The 17,618-nt window shown below is 49.9% G+C and overlaps 2 protein-coding genes across 3 annotated transcripts in view; one reads left to right on the plus strand and one right to left on the minus strand.

Annotated features, from left to right (window-relative positions):
* Positions 1–17,618, minus strand: part of LOC109881066 (guanine nucleotide-binding protein G(t) subunit alpha-2-like) — a 48,037-nt gene that overhangs the window by 15,565 nt on the left and 14,854 nt on the right. The window contains exons 1-2 of one of the 2 annotated variants that reach the window (XM_031794778.1): positions 8,461–9,385; positions 773–913 (exon numbers count right to left, since the gene is read on the minus strand). In XM_031794778.1, the coding sequence (XP_031650638.1) occupies positions 773–884 (112 nt within the window). In that variant the 5' untranslated portion in view covers positions 885–913; positions 8,461–9,385. Of the gene's footprint in view, positions 1–772; positions 914–8,460; positions 9,386–17,618 lie in introns of those variants that run through there. The other variant, XM_031794777.1, reaches the window with a different exon arrangement.
* The window catches only part of LOC109885828 (AMP deaminase 2-like), a 113,345-nt gene continuing 106,583 nt past the window's right edge, over positions 10,857–17,618 (plus strand). The window contains exon 1 of the mRNA XM_031794770.1: positions 10,857–10,964. The gene's annotated coding sequence lies outside the window, so the exon portion shown is untranslated. The remainder of the gene's footprint in view (positions 10,965–17,618) is intronic.

Genomic DNA, 17,618 nt, shown 5'->3' on the forward strand with positions numbered 1-17,618 from the left:
TGGTGGACTCACTAAACAGAGAACATCCCTGGTCATCCCTACTGCCTCTGATCTGGAGGACTCACTAAACAGAGAACATCCCTGGTCATCCCTACTGCCTCTGATCTGGTGGACTCACTAAACAGAGAACATCCCTGGTCATCCCTACTGCCTCTGATCTGGTGGACTCACTAAACAGAGAACATCCCTGGTCATCCCTACTGCCTCTGATCTGGTGGACTCACTAAACAGAGAACATCCCTGGTCATCCCTACTGCCTCTGATCTGGTGGACTCACTAAACAGAGAACATCCCTGGTCATCCCTACTGCCTCTGATCTGGTGGACCCACTAAACACAACATGCTTCCTTTGTAAATTATGTGTTAGTGTTAGAATGTGCTCCCCAGCTAAAACCAAATACTTTTAGACTGTTACTCAAGTAGTATTTTACTGGGTGACTTTCACTTTTACTTTAGTCATTTTCTATTAAGGTATCTTTACTTTTAATTAAGTATGATAATTGGGTACTTTTTCCACCATTGACCTCAACCAAATCTCTGAAATCACATCATATGTCACAACAAATATCCTTTTTATGATTCCACGGTATTTAGCTGAAATATTGCCTTTCAGTTCCTTTATGAAGAGGAAACCAAAACTCATGGGGGATTCCAACGTTTCAGCCATTCGGCCAAAATGACCTTACGAGTTCCAGACAGGGCTACCTCATCACAAGAGCATATTTCCTGAAGCACCTCCGATACATTCACACCAATGGGTTGATTCACTTACCCAACATCAGCACTTTCACTGCCTTGGACTCAGCCAGTTCCTTCTTCAGCTCCTTGGCGTCTATCCCCTCCTCTCCCTCCATCTCCAGATCCTCAGGCTCGTCCATCGACATCTTGGTGGTTAGTTGTCCTGGGTGCCTCGCTACACAGAAACAGGTTTGTAGTCACTAAACGTGCTACAACAAAACAAGAAAATATCCTACAGGACGATTGATTGACAGGTCGTTGAGGTGATTGAAGACCCGTTAGATTATCAATAGATGTCCTGATAGAAAGACAATGAGTTGTTAGGTAGTAGGTAGACTACTGTTCAAGAGATACTAAGTCAAAGTGTTGCTCCTCTGCAGCTTCAGAGGCTAAATATCTCTGTGGTTTAAATCGCATGTCTTACAACATGGAAACACCAGAAGCCAAATCCTATTAACACAGCTAATTAGGAGTGAAAAGACCAACGCAGGCCCAGTTTGGTTCCACTAGGGTCAGTTGGGGATTTGGGATGGAGAGATGCTCTGACTGTTGATACATTGGAGCCAGGAAAGTAGTTGTTTACGTTTTCTGTAACTTGGACACCAGAGAATGGCTCTTCAGGACTTATGTTTAAGATTTATTAAAGGGGACTTGTAACTCCATTTGACGACTTTAAAATGCATTATATATAGCCATTGAATATGGAAGAGTATAACTTAATGCCTCATGAGCTTGTTGTTTATCTCCATTGATTGTTATCAATGTAATTGTAAACAAATACAGTAGATTCAAAACATGGCTCATCTCCTGGATGGTCAGTCTCATGCATCCATAGATGTGTCCATGATTTTAAGAGTGGTTACAATTCTCCAGCCCCATCCCTCAGCTGTTTACCCTGAAAAAGTGGGCGTTAACCGATTTTGTTATTGTTAGAACTGCAGATTTCCCCTTTAATATAATAAAAGTGCAAATCCCTATTACGCTGATGCTTCCAGTACTGTAGTTTATATACACAAACCTAAAGAATCATGACTGAAATAGGTCAGAAAAAAGGTTGACCAAAAAAACAAAAGTATGTTCATAGGCTTTAATATGGAGTTGGTCCCCCCGTCTGCTGCTATAACAGCCCCCACTTTTCTGGGAAGGCTTTCCACAAGATGTTGGAACATTGCTGCGGGGACTTGCTTCCATTCAGCCACAAGAGCATTAGTGAAGTCGGACACTGATGTTGGGCGATTAGACCTGGCTTTTGAGTCGGCTTTCCAATTCATCCCAAAGGTGTTCGATGGGGGTTGAGGTCAGGGCCCTGTGCAGGCCAGTCAAGATATTCCACGCCGATCTCGACAAACCATTTCTGTATGGATCTCGCTTTGTGCACGGGGCAGCAGGTAGCCTAGTGGTTAGCCTCTACGGGATCGGGCCCCCCCCCCGGGACGGTTAAGCTAACGTATGCTAATGTGATTAGCATGAGGTTTTAAGTAACAAACAAAAAAATCCCAGGACATAGACATATCTGATATGGGCAGAAAGCTTAAATTATTGTTAATCTAACTGCACTGTCCAATTTACAGTAGCTATTATAGTGAAATAATACCATGCCTTTGTTTGAGCAGTTCACAGTTATGAACTTCAAAATGTATTAATAAACCAATTAAGCACATTTGGGCAGTCTTAATACAATATTTTGATCAGAAATGCAATGGTTCATTGAATCAGTCTAAAACTTTGTGCATATGCTGCTGCCATCTAGTGGCCAAAATCTATGTTGCGCCTAGATTCCTAAGTCATATATTGGCCTTTCTCTTGCATTTCAAAGATGATTCAAAATATATATTTTAAAAACGCATGGGGTCCAATCCTTAAGAAGTTTTTAACTGTTGTGGTGCTGACAGACCTGGCAGTCTGTTGGAGTTGGAGTTATGGAGGTAAGAGGGCCTCAGTACTATTTTTGTGTTTGATTGTGTTTCAGACAAATATATAATTAGAAAATAACATGACTACGATCTCAAAGCATCCATCATGGGTGCTGGAACCGTCACAACTCCATCACAACTGTAGACCATGGTTAATCTACCTCATCATGACCTTAGACCAGGGTTAATCTACCTCATCACAACTGTAGACCAGTGTTAATCTACCTCATCACAACCTTAGACCATGGTTAATCTACCTCATCACAACCTTAGACCAGGGTTAATCTACCTCATCACAACCTTAGACCAGGGTTAATCTACCTCATCACAACCTTAGACCAGGGTTAATCTACCTCATCACAACCTTAGACCAGGGTTAATCTACCTCATCACAACCTTAGACCAGGGTTAAGCTACCTCATCACAACCTTAGACCATGGTTAATCTACCTCATCACAACCTTAGACCAGGGTTAATCTACCTCATCACAACCTTAGACCAAGGTTAATCTACCTCATCATGGTTGCTGGAAACGTCACAAATCCATCACAACTGTAGACCAGGGTTAATCTACCTCATCACAACCTTAGACCAGGGTTAATCTAACTCATCAATGTTGCTGGAAAGGACAATGTGAAAGGAACATCTCCGCGCTAGCACAGTATGGTTCGGGTCGGCATAATAGTGTGAGAAGGGTAAGGGTATGGGGGTGTGCAGGCTTTTGATCCAGCCCTGCTTTATTCTACCTCATCACGACCTTAGACCAGGGGTAACCTACCTCATCATGACCTTAGACCATTAGAACAGGGTTAACGTACCTCATCACAACCTTAGACCAGGGTTAACCTACCTCATCATGACCTTAGACCATTAGAACAGGGTTAACCTACCTCATCATGACCTTAGACCATGGTTAACCTACCTCATCAGAACCGTAGACCAGGGTTAACGTACCTCATCATGACCTTAGACCATGGTTAACAACCTCTCCAATTCCTGTCCTGGAAAGCTAGTGGGTGTGCAGGGTTTTGATACAGCCCTGCAGTAACACACCTGATTCATCTAATCGTCATGGTCCAGATAGAGACAGTGATTAGTCGATTATTTGTATCGGGTGTGTTAAGTCCTTGGTTTCGTGCGCGTGAGACCAAAGTTCTGATCTTTTGAGGAGATTACCCCCACAGATCCCATGTTCCACCCAGGGAGGTACAGGCTGGGCAGATGGCCATATGTGTGGGTGGAGTGTGGCTTGTTTTGGGCAACTGGGTCACCCTGCTCAGCCATGTAACAACCCCAAAGCTTTGCATGTCAAGAGTTTAAAACCAAGCGGGTGACCCAGTCCCAGACTTCCAGAGCCAATCCCAAGCGTGTTGCACCTTTTTAGGGTACTGTTGATTGTCACGTATGATCAAATGGTCTTTGAACCCGGGCCATCTGCGCACCACAACACCGCGAGTTTTCCCGCTGAGTTACACCGTTCCCGCTGAGTTACACCCTTCCCCGCTGAGTTACACCGTTCCCGCTGAGTTACACCCTTCCCGGCTGAGCTACACCCTTCCCGGCTGAGCTACACCCTTCCCGGCTGAGTTACACCCTTCTCCGGTGAGTTACACCGTTCTCCGCTGAGTTACACCGTTCTCCAGTGAGTTACACCCTTCTCCGGTGAGTTACACCCTTCTCCGGTGAGTTACACCCTTCTCCGGTGAGTTACACCGTTCCCGGCTGAGTTACACCCTTCCCCGCTGAGTTACACCCTTCCCCGTTGAGTTATACCCTTCCCCGTTGAGTTACACCCTTCCCCGCTGAGTTACACCCTTCTCCGGTGAGTTACACCCTTCCCCGCTGAGTTACACCCTTACCCGCTGAGTTACACCCTTCCACGCTGAGTTACACCCTTCCCCGCTGAGTTACACCCTTCCCGGCTGAGCTACACCCTTCTCCAGCGAGTTACACCATTCTCCGGTGAGTTACACCCTTCTCCTGTGAGTTACACCCTTCTCCGGTGAGTTACACCCTTCCCCGCTGAGTTACACCCTTCCCCGCTGAGTTACACCCTTCCCCGCTGAGTTACACCCTTCCCCGCTGAGTTACACCCTTCCCCGCTGAGTTACACCCTTCCCCGCTGAGTTACACCCTTCCACGCTGAGTTACACCTTTCTCCGCTGAGTTACACCCTTCTCCGCTGAGTTACACCCTTCTCCGCTGAGTTACACCCTTCCCCGCTGAGTTACACCCTTCCCCGCTGAGTTACACCCTTACCCGCTGAGTTACACCCTTCCACGCTGAGTTACACCCTTCCCCGCTGAGTTACACCCTTCCCGGCTGAGCTACACCCTTCTCCAGTGAGTTACACCCTTCTCCGGTGAGTTACACCCTTCTCCGGTGAGTTACACCCTTCTCCGGTGAGTTACACCCTTCTCCGGTGAGTTACACCGTTCCCCGCTGAGTTACACCGTTCCCCGCTGAGTTACACCCTTCTCCGGTGAGTTACACCCTTCTCCGGTGAGTTACACCCTTCCCGGCTGAGTTACACCCTTCCCCTCTGAGTTACACCCTTCTCCGGTGAGTTACACCCTTCTCCTCAGAGTTACACCCTTCCCGGCTGAGTTACACCCTTCCCGGCTGAGTTACACCCTTCCCCGTTGAGTTATACCCTTCCCCGTTGAGTTACACCCTTCCCCGCTGAGTTACACCCTTCTCCGGTGAGTTACACCCTTCCCCGCTGAGTTACACCCTTCTCCGCTGAGTTACACCCTTCCCCGCTGAGTTACACCCTTCCCCGCTGAGTGACACCCTTCTCCACTGAGTTACACCCTTCTCCGCCGAGTTACACCCTTCTCCGCCGAGTTACACCCTTCTCCGCTGAGTTACACCCTTCTCCGCTGAGTTACACCCTTCCCCGCTGAGTTACACCCTTCCACGCTGAGTTACACCGTTCCCTGCTGAGTTCCTCATCACGCAAGCAACCAGATCACATATTTTACACATGCTCCATACTTAGATCATGTTTATGGTCATTGAAGAACACTAACATAATCCTCCATACCATGTATACAGTATAAGGACCCATCCACAAGAGAGGTTTCTATACCTATCCCACTGTTATTCTACTAGCACTACCTGAAGCTTGTGAAAAGCTCTAAACGTTTGCATGTCAAGAGGTTATCAACTGTTTAATACGGAGCATGTGGCCCTGACTAAGATAAAGGAATGAGAGGCCTCCACTGCACCCAAATACACGTAAATAGACTCCCAGCAGGGCCAATCCTATTGCCTCCTGGATCTTTTTGGATCTGGTTAGTTCACGCAACTATTTGCAGAGTCAGTGCCATGTGTAACCATAATGGTCTTTGACCCCGCGTCGTCTGCCCAATCATTGCAAACCGCCTCCAACTAATTTAGTAATTAGTTAAATAACAATAGGTTGTTTTTGGAACACTGCCTTTAGCCGTAGCAAGGGCTTGTGAGGTAGAGGTCAGAAACAATCTGGCCATAGGGCAGTGTAATCAAACGCCCATGATAATTATTTTGGCTAATAACGGGAGTGTGTTAGTAATGTCAAATCAATTCAAATGTTATTTGCCACATGCGCCCAATACAACAGGTATTACCATGTAATGCTTACTTAACCAACAAGTAAGTAAGAAAATGTTTGCAACAAAAAAAAAAGTACAAATTATTTAAGTCTCATAGCAAAGGGGCTGAATATGCCTAAAATGTCTAAAAAACATTTTTTCTGCTTTGCATTATGGGGTATGTTGATGAGAAAAATAATAATATTTAATCCATTTTAGAATAAGGCTGTAATGTAACAAAATGTTGAAAAGTCAAGGGATCAGCAAGTAGCAGCGGCGTAAAAAACAAAAGGGTCTCACTCTCTCACTCTCTCTCTCTCTCTCTCTCTCTCTCTCTCTCTCTCTCTCTCTCTCTGTCTCTCTCTCTCTCCCTGTCTCTCTCTGTCTCTCTCTCTCTCTTGCTCTCTCTCTCACTCTCCCTTGCTCTCTCTCTCTCTCTCTCTCTCTCTCTCTCTCTCTGTCTCTCTCTCTCTCTCTGTCTCTCTCTCTCTCTCTGTCTCTCTCTCTCTCTCTTGCTCTCTCTCTCTCTCCCTTGCTCTCTCTCTCTCTCTCTCTTGCTCTCTCTCTCTCCCTTTCTCTCTCTCTCCCTCTCCCTTTCTCTCTCTCTCTCTCCCTTTCTCTCTCTCTCCCTCTCCCTTTCTCTCTCTCCCTTTCCTCTCTCCCTCTCTCTCACTCTCTCTCCCTTTCTCTCTCTCTCTCTCTGTCTCTCTCTGTCTCTCTCCCTTTCCTCTCTCTCTCTCTCGCTCCCTTTCCTCTCTCTCTCTCTCTCTCTCTCTCACTCCCTTTCCTTCTCTCGCTCTGTTAACTAATTTAATACCTGATATAATTAACAAAATCTCAACAGGTGGTCCAGGTAAGTCATGACGCAGGTAGCCTAGCGCATAAAAGGGTTAAGAACCAAATGGTTGCTGGTTCTGTCAATGTGCCCTTGAGCGAGCAAGGCACGTAACCCCTCCTGTATGGGTTAAAGAAGGACTTGTCTGGGTTAAGGTAAGACTTGACATGGGTTAAAGAAGGACTTGACATGGGTTAAAGAAGGACTTGACATGGGTTAAAGAAGGACTTGACATGGGTTAAAGAAGGACTTGACATGGGTTAAAGAAGGACTTGACATGGGTTAAAGAAGGACTTGATATGGGTTAAAGAAGGACTTGACATGGGTTAAAGAAGGACTTGATATGGGTTAAAGAAGGACTTGTCTGGGTTAAAGAATGACATGGGTTAAAGAAGGACTTGACATGGGTTAAAGAAGGACTTGATATGGGTTAAAGAAGGACTTGACATGGGTTAAAGAAGGACTTGATATGGGTTAAAGAAGGACTTGACATGGGTTAAAGAAGGACTTGACATGGGTTAAAGAAGGACTTGACATGGGTTAAAGAAGGACTTGCAGTGTCGTCTATTCATGGAGCAAAAAATGTCAAAAAAAAAAAACATACATTTTTTATCTGTTGTCTCTGTGTTTCATAAATGTCCTTTAATTCGACAAGAGGCTGAATATATCTCACTGGAGAAAGCATCCAAGCGAATTAAACAGCGCCCCTCTGTCTCAGTAAGGTGTAGCGTATCTATCTGATGCGTTCTGGTCGGAAGGAGTATGACATTGTTGTCGCCTGCGAGCATTTGGCATTAAAATAGCATTAAAATAATCAGCCAATCAGTGTTGAGCTAAACTGAGAGTGCTCAGCTGTGAATGGTTCAATGTCAAGGGAAGCCAGTTTGGGTTTGGCTTCAGACCAACAACATCATAAGCCTGGTTCCTCTCTAGGTTTCTTCCTAGGTTTTGCCTTTCTAGGGAGTTTTTCCCGAGCCACCGTGCTTCTACACCTGCATTGCTTGCTGTTTGGGGTTTTAGGCTGGGTTTCTGTACAGCACTTTGAGATATCAGCTGATGTACGAAGGGCTATATAAATACATTTGATTTGATTTGATAAGCCAAACGTCATTATTGACCGAAAATAAACTTGAACTGTTGCATCTCATTGTGTTGTTGTCCTCTACTGGCTAGATAGCTAAAATGGAGCCTTTCCAAAATTAGCCACGAATGGAGATAGGGATTTGTACTTGTGGTTTACTCCAGTCCCTAGACACAACACATACACCATAATGTATCCTATACAAGAGCTGTATATAGAGATACTCAGTAGTAAGCCACTACTCACAGTGATCCTTAAGGTATGAAAGCAACTACGCACACAACCTCACTAATTGTTTTGAATATCCTCTTAACGTACACAAAGAATGTGAGGATGGCTGGGAGGTGGTCTAGTAGGGGTCCAGATGGGTGGTTCAGTAGGGGGTCCGGATGGGTGGTCTAGATGGGTGGTCTAGTAGGGGTCTAGATGGGTGGTCTAGTAGGGGTCTAGATGGGTGGTCCAGTAGGGGTCCAGATGGGTGGTCTAGTAGGGGTCCAGATGGGTGGTCCAGTAGGGGTCTAGATGGGTGGTCCAGTAGGGGTCTAGATGGATGGTCCAGTAGGGGGTCTAGATGGGTGGTCCAATAGGGGGTCTAGATGGGTGGTCCAGTAGGGGGTCTAGATGGGTGGTCCAGGAGGGGGTCTAGATGGGTGGTCCAGATGGGTGGTCCAGTAGGGGTCCAGATGGGTGGTCCAGTAGGGGTCCAGATGGGTGGTCCAGTAGGGGTCTAGATGGGTGGTCCAGTAGGGGGTCTAGATGGGTGGTCCAGTAGGGGGTCTAGATGGGTGGTCCAGTAGGGGGTCCAGATGGGTGGTTCAGTAGGGGGTCCGGATGGGTGGTCCAGTAGGGGTCTAGATGGGTGGTTAAGATGGGTGGTCCAGTAGGGGGTCTAGATGGGTGGTTCAGATGGGTGGTCCAGTAGGGGGTCTAGATGGGTGGTCTAGTAGGGGGTCTAGATGGGTGGTCCAGTAGGGGGTCCAGATGGGTGGTCCAGTAGGGGGTCTAGATAGGTGGTCTAGTAGGGGTCCAGATGGGTGGTTCAGTAGGGGGTCCGGATGGGTGGTCCAGTAGGGGTCTAGATGGGTGGTCCAGTAGGGGGTCTAGATGGGTGGTCCAGTAGGGGGTCTAGATGGGTGGTCTAGTAGGGTTCCAGATGGGTGGTTCAGTAGGGGGTCTAGATGGGGGGTCCAGATGGGTGGTCCAGTAGGGGGTCTAGATGGGTGGTCCAGTAGGGGGTCTAGATGGGTGGTTCAGATGGGTGGTCCAGTAGGGGGTCTAGATGGGGGGTCCAGATGGGTGGTTCAGTAGGGGGTCCAGATGGGGGGTCCAGATGGGTGGTCCAGTAGGGGGTCTAGATGGGTGGTCCAGTAGGGGGTCTAGATGGGGGGTCCAGATGGGTGGTTCAGTAGGGGGTCTAGATGGGGGGTCCAGATGGGTGGTCCAGTAGGGGGGTCTAGATGGGTGGTCCAGTAGGGGGTCTAGATGGGTGGTTCAGATGGGTGGTCCAGTAGGGGGTCTAGATGGGGGGTCCAGATGGGTGGTTCAGTAGGGGGTCCAGATGGGGGGTCCAGATGGGTGGTCCAGTAGGGGGTCTAGATGGGTGGTCCAGTAGGGGGTCTAGATGGGTGGTTCAGATGGGTGGTCCAGTAGGGGGTCTACTGTAAGTGGGTACGTGGCCTCCGATACAATATGCCACATCCCCCTTATCAAGACATGCCTTTTCCCTTACAAGATAAAACAATAACAATTACACTAACAATTCTCTAAAAATCCTGGTTACAATTCTTTGCATAGTGAACACTGCATTTAAATAACACATTTCTACTTCCTCAATCAGCCTCTGAGGTGCTTTTACTTCTCTACCTAATCGTCTCATTACAACAGGCTGCCCTGGTGGATCTGACACAGGAGTGTCTGGGCTTCTCTACCTAATCGTCTCATTTCGATCCACCAGGGCAGGTGGATCTGACAAGGTGTGTCTGGGCTTCTCTACCTAATCGTCTCATTTCGACCGGCTGCCCTGGTGGGTCTGATACAGGAGTGTCTGGGCTTCTCTACCTAATCGTCTCATTTCGACCGGCTGCCCTGGTGGGTCTGATACAGGAGTGTCTGGGCTTCTCTACCTAATCGTCTCATTTCGATCCACCAGGGCAGGTGGATCTGACAAGGTGTGCCTGGGCTTCTCTACCTAATCGTCTCATTTCGACCGGCTGCCCTGGTGGGTCTGATACAGGAGTGTCTGGGCTTCTCTACCTAATCGTCTCATTTCGACCGGCTGCCCTGGTGGGTCTGATACAGGAGTGTCTGGGCTTCTCTACCTAATCGTCTCATTTCGACAGGCTGCCCTGGTGGATCTGACACAGGTGTGTCTGGGCTTATCTACCTAATCGTCTCATTTCGACCGGCTGCCCTGGTGGGTCTGATACAGGAGTGTCTGGGCTTCTCTACCTAATCGTCTCATTTCGACAGGCTGCCCTGGTGGATCTGACACAGGTGTGTCTGGGCTTCTCTACCTAATCGTCTCATTTCGACCGGCTGCCCTGGTGGGTCTGATACAGGAGTGTCTGGGCTTCTCTACCTAATCGTCTCATTTCGACAGGCTGCCCTGGTGGATCTGACACAGGTGTGTCTGGGCTTCTCTACCTAATCATCTCATTTTGACAGGCTGCCCTGGTGGGTCTGATACAGGAGTGTCTGGGCTTCTCTACCTAATCGTCTCATTTCGACAGGCTGCCCTGGTGGATCTGACACAGGAGTGTCTAGGCTTGACGTTGTCTCACCTGTAATGTCACTCTCTCGTCGGTCTGTTTGCTCCCACTCAGGTAAGTGGAACAAGCGTATCCTATTTCCCCTGTACGTAACCCCCTCAGTTATCATTACATCATGTGACCTGGTTGCCACTGTTTTCACCACACGGGCCTCAACGCTCCATGTTTTCCCATCATGCATTTTCACTCGATCGCTTGGAATGAGCACCTTGGATCCCTTTTGTCATAGTGTCTTTTCTGTTCACTCTTTTCTCCCCGTTTGTTAAAAAGTGACCTTGTCATCCTTCTGTTTCCAGGAGTACTGGCAGCCTAGTTTTGAGTTTCCTATTTGAACAACAGCTCTGCAGGAAACAAGACCATGTTTCAGTGGAGTAGCCCTGTAGTTTAACAAAGCTAGATTCGAGTCTGTCTTCCAGTCGAGAGCTTCCTTAAACTTGAATATTTGCAGTGTAACAAAAATCACCGAAAGCTAAATTGTGAGGTGTTGTCCGTACAAACTACCTCTGCAACCCAATGGACGAGCAAAGAATGACTTCATGTGAGTAATCACTTGGCTAACAGTAGTGTCCTTCAGCAAAGCTCTCTGGGTAATGAGAGTAATAGCCCATCAGTAGAACATAGTTCTTGCCCTCAACAGAAAAGAGATCTATTCCCCATGGTCTCAATATCCCTTTTTCCCCAACTCACATTGTCTCTTTGCTCTGTTTTGACCCGTATTTCTGGCATGTTCCACAGGCTCTGACTGTCTGCTCTATGTCTGTGTTCATCTACGTCTTTTTTTGGGTGGGGGGGGTTGGTGTTAGCATGTTTTTCTGTAGCACACTTCTTGAACCCTTAGACATAATTCCATCCAGTACAGATAGTTAATTCCTGTATTGACCATAAGGGTAGAGGATAGCTTGTACAGACCACCTACATGTTATGGATTCAATCACCTTTAACAAACATTTATCTTCTGCGGTAGCATGTGAAATAACTGTCCACATTTCATCCGAGACTGTGCAACTCTTTCTGATAAGGTGTACATGTACAGTCTTGTCCTGCTCGTATATCCGGTTTGGTTGTGAGCTTTCAAAAAACTCTGGATAAATGTGTCTGCCACTAACACATTTTTTCCCCCCTGGTCTGTACTCGAGTTGCAAGTCATATTTCAGAAGTTTTGGAAACAGTCTCTGTAGCCTTGGTGGTGTGACTGTTAGACACTTCTTTGCAATAGTAACCAAAGGTTTATGATCTGTTTCGGGCCCACATTGTTTTTTACCATAGATAAACACATGGAGTTTCCTCACATGCATATGACAGTGCCAATGCCTCTTTCTCAATCTGAGCATAATTACACTCAGAAGTTGCCAGACCACTGGAGGCATTTGCAATTGGGCGCCATCTAGTGCCATACTGCTGTAACAACACTGCACCTAAACCTGCTTTAGAAGCTTCTGATGAGATTTTCATCATTGAACCTCTGTACTGGAGCGTGCATGATTAATGCCTTGAGCTGCACCAACTCTTCTTGGTAATTACTGTTCCAACACCACTCTGTAGTTTTTACACAGTACACTTCTCATCTGACTCGTTGTTAAGCGGGGGCGACACCGGGAGATCCCAAGAGCAGACTCAGATGAGGAAACAGGGATTCATATTTGGAGAGATATGAGAGATATCGACAGGCTGTAGTTGGGTGGTGAGTAAAATCCAGAGTAGTTGGGTGGTGAGTAAAATCCAGAGTAGTTGGGTGGTGAGTAAAATCCAGAGTAGTTGGGTGGTGAGTAAAATCCAGAGTAGTTGAGTGGTGAGTAAAATCCAGAGTAGTTGGGTGGTGAGTAAAATCCAGAGTAGTTGGGTGGTGAGTAAAATCCAGAGTAGTTGGGTGGTGAGTAAATCCAGAGTAGTTGGGTGGTGAGTAAAATCCAGAGTAGTTGGGTGGTGAGTAAAATCCAGAGTAGTTGGGTGGTGAGTAAAATCCAGAGTAGTTGGGTGGTGAGTAAAATCCAGAGTAGTTGGGTGGTGAGTAAAATCCAGAGTAGTTGGGTGGTGAGTAAAATCCAGAGTAGTTGGGTGGTGAGTAAAATCCAGAGTAGTTGGGTGGTGAGTAAAATCCAGAGTAGTTGGGTGGTGAGTAAAATCCAGAGTAGTTGGGTGGTGAGTAAAATCCAGAGTAGTTGAGTGGTGAGTAAAATCCAGAGTAGTTGGGTGGTGATATGTGGAACAGGAAACAGAGACAGAGCGGTAACTGCAATTATAGGATAAACGGTGTCAGGCAGGGAAACGGGCACAGCAGCGTAACAGGATCTTGAATAATCATAAATAGCTAGATTATGAATTGACTGAGCAGAGATTACGATCTGGCAGAGTGGAAGTGGCAGGACTGAGTATTTGTAGAGGTCTTGATTATGGAACGAGTTGCAGCTGGTAGGGATTTGCTCTGACTTTTGCACACCTGTCTCCAACCACGCAATCACACAGAGATGGAGGAAGAGAGAGAGTGAGAGTGTGTGTACTGGGGGAGTAACTGCAGGTTAAGAAGACACCGGATGAACACCAGAGGGCGTAGCAGGAGCAGATGTGACACTCGTGTGAGTTGCCAGATTAGGTACAAATTTGCCCACATAGTTAACCATACTTACTAAGAACCTTCGTACACCCTCTTGATCGGTAGGCGGGGGCATGTTCGTGATGGCTGTCACTTAGCTCTGGTCTATCTGAACATCTTCACATGTTCATTTTTCACCCAAGAAGGTTATTTCTGTATTTCTGAATTCCCGTTTGTCTGCGTTTAGGTTTCGCCCATTAGCTCTGGCTAGATCAAGTGCTGCTTTCAACGTTGTGTTGTGCTCTGACCCCGACTTACCCAGTTGCGGCCCACTTTTTGGAAGCAAACCACTCTATTTCATCTCTGCGTTATATTGGCATCGAACATGTCACCCTCCCTAGGAGAGGGGGTGACCTTGATAATTTATTGTTAAAACGAGAGGCTGCCTGGATCTTTAATTTAAAGACCCTTGCTCCCTTCGGTCTCAACGTAGACTTTGATCTGAAGCAATTCTTGTGATTATTTTGACACCAGACCAGCCCATCATCCACCAGCACACCTGTCACCATCATTACGCGTATCAGTGCTTCATGGGACTCACCTGGACTCTATTACCTTATAGATTGCCTCCCCTATATCTGTCAGTTCCTCAGTTTCTTCTCTGTGTCTGCATTAATGTTGTTTTGTTTCCCCTGTCCAGACGCTGTCCTTGTTTTGTTTCCCCTGTCCAAACGCTGTCCTTGTTTTTGTTTCTTGACGGTTATTTATTGAATATTCACTCCCTGTACTTCTGTCCTCGCATTCCCCACTGGTAGGCAGCTGAAAGTGTTCGCTTTTTACATACTTGTTTAGTTCTGTTATGGATCCGTCTTCCTTCTCAACTATTACTAGTGAGTGGACCCATTCAGTAGGCTCATCTACTGGCCTCTAGCCTCAGTAGCTCTGCTTTTAGCTTGTCTCTTAGTGATAATGGGACCTTTCTAGTTACATGGATCACTGGTCTATGTGGATGCTCTAACTCCATGTTGTCCTGCACCTTGAGTGTTCCTCTTCCCTGAAAAACATCAGCATATGCATCCTCAACATTAGTCATTTCACCATATGAACCCGTTTCACTAGACCCAGTAAGTTACATGACTTTAACCCAACGATGGCTGTTTTTTTCTCCCTTTACTATGACAAACGGAACCGTGTGAGATGTATCATCTCCCTCCAGCACCAATGTTCATGTCCCTGAAGCGGCAATTGCTTCACCACTGTAATCTTCCAGTCTTCTCCTTTGTTTTGTGTTCACCACTGGTTTGTAACCATAACAATTCAGTCTCTGGAATGATGTTGACCTGTGATCCAGCGTCACGTTTGAACACAATGTCAGTTCCATTAGTCTTGTAGGTAGCAGTCCAGTCCTCGTCTGGTCCTGCAAGCGTGACTGTTCCCACAAAGAGGTCACCCAAAGCCCCCTCACCGTACAGTGTACAGTATTTTGTTGTCTCCGCTGCCTGCATTTGGTTATTCATGCCACAGTTGTGACACTCTTTTATAGATGCTGGGCACTGGAGAGGTCTGTGCTGTCCTCCGCATTCGTCGCATGAGCGCTGGTCCCCTGAAGTGCGCTGACGACTGCTGTCGGCTTTGTACTCCACAGTCGCCGCACGAGCGCTGGTCCCCTAAAGTGTGCTGACGACTGCTGTCGGCTCTGTCCTCCGCAGTCGCCGCACGAGCGCTGGTCCCCTGAAGTGCGCTGACGACTGCTGTCGGCTCTGTCCTCCGCAGTCACCGCACGAGCGCTGGTCCCCTAAAGTGCGCTGATGACTGCTGTCGGCTCTGTCCTCCGCAGTCGCCGCACGAGCGCTGGTCCCCTAAAGTGAGCTGACGACTGCTGTCGGCTCTGTCCTCCGCAGTCGCCGCACGAGCGCTGGTCCCCTAAAGTGCGCTGACGACTGCTGTCGGCTCTGTCCTCCGCAGTCGCCGCACGAGCGCTGGTCCCCTGAAGTGCGCTGACGACTGCTGTCGGCTCTGTCCTCCGCAGTCGCCGCACGAGCGCTGGTCCCCTAAAGTGCGCTGACGACTGCTGTCGGCTCTGTCCTCCGCAGTCGCCGCCCGAGCGCTGGTCCCCTAAAGTGCGCTGACGACTGCTGTCGGCTCTGTCCTCCGCAGTCGCCGCACGAGCGCTGGTCCCCTGAAGTGCGCTGACTACTGCTGTCGGCTCTGTCCTCCGCAGTCGCCGCACGAGCGCTGGTCCCCTGAAGTGCGCTGACTACTGCTGTCGGCTCTGTCCTCCGCAGTCGCCGCACGAGCGCTGGTCCCCTGAAGTGAGCTGACGACTGCTGTCGGCTCTGTCCTCCGCAGTCGCCGCACGAGCGCTGGTCCCCTGAAGTGCGCTGACGACTGCTGTCGGCTCTGTCCTCCGCAGTCGCCGCACGAGCGCTGGTCCCCTGAAGTGAGCTGACGACTGCTGCCGGCTCTGTCCTCCGCAGTCGCCGCACGAGCGCTGGTCCCCTGAAGTGAGCTGACGACTGCTGTCGGCTCTGTCCTCCGCAGTCGCCGCACGAGCGCTGGTCCCCTGAAGTGAGCTGACGACTGCTGTCGGCTCTGTCCTCCGCAGTCGCCGCACGAGCGCTGGTCCCCTGAAGTGAGCTGACGACTGCTGTCGGCTCTGTCCTCCGCAGTCGCCGCACGAGCGCTGGTCCCCTGAAGTGAGCTGACGACTGCTGTCGGCTCTGTCCTCCGCAGTCGCCCCACGAGCGCTGGTCCCCTGAAGTGTGCTGACGACTGCTGTCGGCTCTGTCCTCCGGCAGTCGCCGCACGAGCGCTGGTCCCCTGAAGTGAGCTGACGACTGCTGTCGGCTCTGTCCTCCGCAGTCGCCGCACGAGCGCTGGTCCCCTGAAGTGAGCTGACGACTGCTGTCGGCTCTGTCCTCCGCAGTCGCCCCACGAGCGCTGGTCCCCTGAAGTGTGCTGACGACTGCTGTCGGCTCTGTCCTCCGGCAGTCGCCGCACGAGCGCTGGTCCCCTGAAGTGAGCTGACGACTGCTGTCGGCTCTGTCCTCCGCAGTCGCCCCACGAGCGCTGGTCCCCTGAAGTGTGCTGACGACTGCTGTCGGCTCTGTCCTCCGGCAGTCGCCGCACGAGCGCTGGTCCCCTGAAGTGAGCTGACGACTGCTGTCGGCTCTGTCCTCCGGCAGTCGCCGCACGAGCGCTGGTCCCCTGAAGTGAGCTGACGACTGCTGTCGGCTCTGTCCTCCGCAGTCGCCGCACGAGCGCTGGTCCCCTGAAGTGAGCTGACGACTGCTGTCGGCTCTGTCCTCCGCAGTCGCCCCACGAGCGCTGGTCCCCTGAAGTGAGCTGACGACTGCTGTCGGCTCTGTCCTCCGCAGTCGCCCCACGAGCGCTGGTCCCCTGAAGTGTGCTGACGACTGCTGTCGGCTCTGTCCTCCGGCAGTCGCCGCACGAGCGCTGGTCCCCTGAAGTGAGCTGACGACTGCTGTCGGCTCTGTCCTCCGGCAGTCGCCGCACGAGCGCTGGTCCCCTGAAGTGAGCTGACGACTGCTGTCGGCTCTGTCCTCCGCAGTCGCCGCACGAGCGCTGGTCCCCTGAAGTGAGCTGACTACTGCTGTCGGCTCTGTCCTCCGCAGTCGCCGCACGAGCGCTGGTCCCCTGAAGTGAGCTGACGACTGCTGTCGGCTCTGTACTCCGGCAGTCGCCGCACGAGCGCTGGTCCCCTGAAGTGAGCTGACGACTGCTGTCGGCTCTGTCCTCCGCAGTCGCCGCACGAGCGCTGGTCCCCTGAAGTGAGCTGACGACTGCTGTCGGCTCTGTCCTCCGGCAGTCGCCGCACGAGCGCTGGTCCCCTGAAGTGAGCTGACGACTGCTGTCGGCTCTGTCCTCCGGCAGTCGCCGCACGAGCGCTGGTCCCCTGAAGTGAGCTGACGACTGCTGTCGGCTCTGTCCTCCGGCAGTCGCCGCACGAGCGCTGGTCCCCTGAAGTGAGCTGACGACTGCTGTCGGCTCTGTCCTCCGCAGTCGCCGCACGAGCGCTGGTCCCCTGAAGTGCGCTGACGACTGCTGTCGGCTCTGTCCTCCGCAGTCGCCGCACGAGCGCTGGTCCCCTGAAGTGCGCTGACGACTGCTGTCGGCTCTGTCCTCCGCAGTCGCCGCACGAGCGCTGGTCCCCTGAA

The sequence above is a fragment of the Oncorhynchus kisutch genome, linkage group LG17 (genome assembly GCF_002021735.2).
Source record: "Oncorhynchus kisutch isolate 150728-3 linkage group LG17, Okis_V2, whole genome shotgun sequence".
NCBI classification, from domain to species: Eukaryota; Metazoa; Chordata; class Actinopteri; order Salmoniformes; family Salmonidae; genus Oncorhynchus; species Oncorhynchus kisutch.